Below are 4,538 nucleotides of genomic sequence, written 5' to 3' on the forward strand. Positions count from 1 at the left end.
GTGGGCAGAAGAAGGTTCGTTTTGCAAGTAACAAACCCAGAGCCAAAGTGAAGATTCAGGATGAACGAGTTAGGAAGGTTAAATCAGTCAGAGGACATCGTGACAGTGGGAGCACATGTCGTGTTTCAGTTACAATTCCAGGTTGCCAGTGGATTAAGAAAACCAGTATTCCAGCTGTAAAAGTCTCTCTAGTGGATTACTTGCTGAATATGGAGAGTGTTTGTTCTCAGGGTATCTCGGGATCCGGTAGTTTGTTTCAGTGGGAGCCGGTAGGGACAGAGAATGGGTTAGGGGCAGTTTTAGCCGTGACTGACGTGTTGGAGCTCCGGGAAGCTTCAACGGTCCTTCAGGTTAATTGATGAGAAGGCGGTGGCAACTAGAAGATGGTTAATGTTCGGATTACAGAAGTACAATAAGGAGTGCAGACGAGAGTACTCAAGGCCTTCGAGTGGGAGATTATTGGGTTTGTAGGCCTTGTTGGCCAGATTTATTATTTGAAGTCTAAAGGGCTGATGGGTGTAGGGTGGCTAGACCGAAGCCCGGCCCGGTTTAGATTTCTTGTTCAATAATTTACAAACCCTAGACTAGTCTCTATTTAAACAACGTTATGTACTTGTAATCTTTTGTCACTCAATGAAGATATACCTAGTTGCCACCCGTGGACGTAGTCAGTTTAGACCGAACCACGTTAAATCCTCGTGTCGTTTATTGCTTTTGTGCTTGTGTTTGGTTAGTGTGTGTTTAATCCTAACATAGGAGGCATCAATAAACCAAATACATTATTTAATAGCTATTTTGCTTCAAATTATAGGTTATGAATCAAATCAAACGTTATAGATTTAATTAGTTACATTTAGATATTAGAAATCTACTTGTTTAAAAGCTGTAAGAGGAAAGTTAAAAGGGGGGGGGGGGGGAAAGAAGAAGAAAAATACTATAAAAGAAAACCAAGCTTAGAGTACCTTTCGGCTTTCACAACTTGTATGTTTGTCTTCAATGACTTGTATATTCTTTTGCCAACACGATTTAGAATAAAATTTGCATCGAAATACATTATATTAAGGTTAGATAAAAAAAACTATGAGCGTGTCACAAGCCAAAAGTTGGTTAGGCGGCGGCGACAACGATGACGACGACAATTAATTATGCCCAACTAGCTTGTACAAAAGTGCTTAAAACACTTGTACATGTTGACGTGACATCATGAAAAGTGATTTTATGAGATAGCACCGACTTTGCAAATTGTAATTAAACATGTCAGTTTTGCCTAAAACCAAATTTGATCCATGATTGAGTCTGACATGAACCAGACACGAAATTTGTTGGTTTGAGTTTAGTGAAAACGTGTTCGGGTTAATTTCAGGTTGAACCCGTTTAGCTAAACATGTCATATTCATGTTAATCTGATAGGTTCGTTGTCTCACTCGTTTAATATGTTTATTTATATTGTTTTTACATGTGTTTTATGTCATACCTTTATACCAAAACTAAAACATTGCATAGAAACTGAACTAAGAAATCATAATTCAAATATAACTGGTTTATACACATTTGTAATTTTCTGTTATAAAGATTCTTGTTCTTGCCCATGAATTTTTATGACATGTTTAGATTCATATGCCTGACACAGTTTTTAAGTTTTCATGTTATATTTGGATTGCTAAATTTTACTGTTTGTAGTGTCATGGCTCATTTAACACCCCTTAAGCTTATTGAAGATATTTGTATGAATTAGAGCCATCTTATTTGAATAGACTTGTTTAACATTTTTTTTTTCTCTCCCCAAAAGGAATAAAACCCAATGAATTGACTAGGGTAAATTAGCAAGTTGCTAATATTGTATATGTGACAATTTGTCCTTTAACCCGTTAAATGGGATGGAAATCAATTTCATTTCCATTAGAATGGTTTTAATTATTTTATCTTCCCAAAGGAATAAAACCCAAAAATTCTCCTTTAAACTGTTAAATTAGATTAAAACCAATTTCAATCCATTATTGATCAGTCCATGTAATTAGGACTGATCAAAAGGGTCTAACCCGTGGGATCTTGATTGAATTGACCTTGAACCAAGAACCGTGAGTGGTTTTTTTTCTAAAACCGGAACCAAAACCGTTACCACAATATCAGTTCAATATGAAAGGTTCGGTTCCCGAGGTTCGAATGTGAATGTGTATTGCAACAAAACTCTTAATTTCCTGCTTTGTTTGTCATACCTCGAATATGGTTGTGTCTACAATTATATATACATAAGAGCATCTATGGTGATTGCATGAAAAAGTGAAAAACGTCTCGCAATGTCATTGTCACGTAGTTGAAAAATGTCCCACAAGACATGCGCTAATACAAACAGGAACCAATTTAATTGAACCCAAATTGTAAACATACATATTCTAAATGTAAATTTTGCATATAATCAAAAGTAGGCATCCAAGTGGCGTTTAAAACCTACACTTGATATCAAATGAGATCTTTGGCTCTCACCCAAATTGTAAACATACATATCCTCACCATATATACGCTGCGTATAGGTGTGTGCAGTGTACTACTTTCACAAACTCTAAAGTCAGACAAATACAATCTGTCTAACTTAATTATTTCATATCATAGACCCCTACTTTTCCAGCCGTTTGCGTATACATGGAAGGCCCGGTGTAGGAATAGTATAACCGCAAACGACACGAAGGTAGGAAAGTATCTCATATTGTTGGGTCAAATAGGTGTTTACTTGTTTGCTGGAGGTAGATGGCATGGGTTGGTGATAGGTTGAATGCCATATTATTATTGCATGTTGCTTTGGTCCTATCAACTTGTGCAACTTGTTCTGAAAAAGTTATAAATAAAATAAAATAAAATGTAATGGTACATTACAACGAAAAGAAATTTCAATTCTCCAAAGTTTTTTAATAAGTTTGTAAAATAAAAAAAAAAGGCAAAAACAAATTAGATTTGACCCATTCTAAACTTGTTACAAATTTAAGTCGGTCCAAGTCAACTCAATTTCTCTCTATATATACACATGCATAGTTGCATAAAGATCTCATTGTGAGCAACTTAATTATACAAATGGAGCTATTTAGTCAGAAGGTAAAACCATCTGAACTCGAGAAAGGAGACCATGTTTATACTTGGAGGAAGAGCATGTACACTCACCATGGTAAGCATTTTAGTTATACATTTGTGGTTAGTTATTAATTTTTTATTTGTAACTAAGAAACTTGCATATGTGCAGGAATTTTCGTTGGTGAAGGCAAACTTATTCATATGGTGAACCCAAAAGCAGATGGAATTCTTCATTTTTCAGCTGCTTCTAAGAGCTGGATCTCAAGTGGCGGCCGAAAAAAGGAAAAAACTCCATGCGCAACGTCAGATTGTGGGTTGGAAAAAGTAGCTGGTAGTGGTGTAAGGGTGACTTGCATAGAATGCTTCATAAAAAAAGGTTCACTATACCGATTCAAATACGAAGCAAGCCGCGAGTTCCTTGTTGCCAAACTTAGAGGTGGAACATGCACCACCGCAAGACCCGATCCACCAGAAGAAGTCATACATAGGGCCACTTATCTGCTTGAAAATGGATATATAGAGTATGATTTGATTAACAACAACTGTGAAGATTTTGCACTTTATTGTAAAACAGGTCTATTGAGCAACGATATTGACTACCAAGGGAGGAGCAGCCAAGCAAATATGGTTCATTCGACGAAAAAGGAGGATAGAGTTGGGAACCCTGTGCAGCGGTTCACAACGGCTTTTCCAAGATCTTGTTCGAAAAGAGAGAATAAAGATTTGGGCCTTCGCAAGGATGTTGTGAAAGTGGCGGTGGAGGAGTTATCTTCTTTTCATCTTAGGCCCCGTTTGTTTTTTTTAGAGATTTAAGTCTGAATCTGAATAACACATCTGAATGTTAAGAGGTGGTTCAAATGTCTGAAATCTGAATCATTAAGAGGTGGAGGCTAGAGACGAACCTCTAGTCGTCGGAGATGAAGCCTAGTCTCCGGGTTAGAAGTTAATGGAGGCCGGAGACAAACGTATGTTTTTTTTGGGTTAAGATGTTTTCAGACCCACTAAAAGCTCTTACTAGTTCAGATGCTATTAAGACGCTGAACCTCTTAATGCCAGAAATAAAAACAAACAGCCCCACGTCTGATTACGTCTGACCGAATCAGACGTTTTCCTCTATTCAGAGAAAAGAGGCAAAAACAAACAGGGCCTTAGCCTTTGTGATAATTAAGCATGCCATTAGTGGTTTGGTTGCTTTTAATATAGTTATTATGTATGTGTGTGATGAATTAAGTCGAGTATCTGATTTCAATGCTATGTATGTACAATATATGAATGTTTAAGATCAATAATGAATTAAATCAAAGTATTGAAGTGTGATTAAACCCTCCCATTTGGCCATTTGTCGCCTTTGACGCCTAGCGAGTTTATATACAGGTTATTCAGGTAAACAGATAGTCCCTCTATTTAACAAAATATTAAAGAATTACGTACTTAATTAGTTATGAGGAAACTAACTTCATAGTATGTTCGAGTTC

General features: G+C 36.6%; 1 protein-coding gene across 1 annotated transcript; it reads left to right on the top strand.

Moving 5' to 3' along the window:
• The first annotated feature begins 3,032 nt into the window (after positions 1–3,032).
• On the top strand, positions 3,033–4,221 carry LOC143531279 (protein LEAD-SENSITIVE 1-like). The gene is made up of 2 exons (XM_077026610.1): positions 3,033–3,157; positions 3,233–4,221. Exons 1-2 carry the CDS (start codon positions 3,067–3,069, stop codon positions 3,874–3,876), a joined length of 735 nt encoding a protein of 244 aa, XP_076882725.1. The 5' UTR covers positions 3,033–3,066; the 3' UTR covers positions 3,877–4,221.
• Positions 4,222–4,538: the final 317 nt, after the last annotated feature.

Source organism: Bidens hawaiensis, unplaced genomic scaffold (assembly GCF_021521415.1).
Source record: "Bidens hawaiensis isolate Kalapana, Puna unplaced genomic scaffold, B.hawaiensis_p1.1 tig00009139_1, whole genome shotgun sequence".
Lineage (NCBI taxonomy): Eukaryota > Viridiplantae > Streptophyta > Magnoliopsida > Asterales > Asteraceae > Bidens > Bidens hawaiensis.

Excerpts from the sequence above, each read along its gene's own strand:
- LOC143531279 (XM_077026610.1), top strand. The coding sequence starts at position 3,067 with ATGGAGCTATTTAGTCAGAAGGTAAAACCATCTGAACTCGAGAAAGGA. Across the intron at positions 3,158-3,232 it reads GAGCATGTACACTCACCATG|GAATTTTCGTTGGTGAAGGC; the intron begins GTAAGCATTTTA and ends GCATATGTGCAG.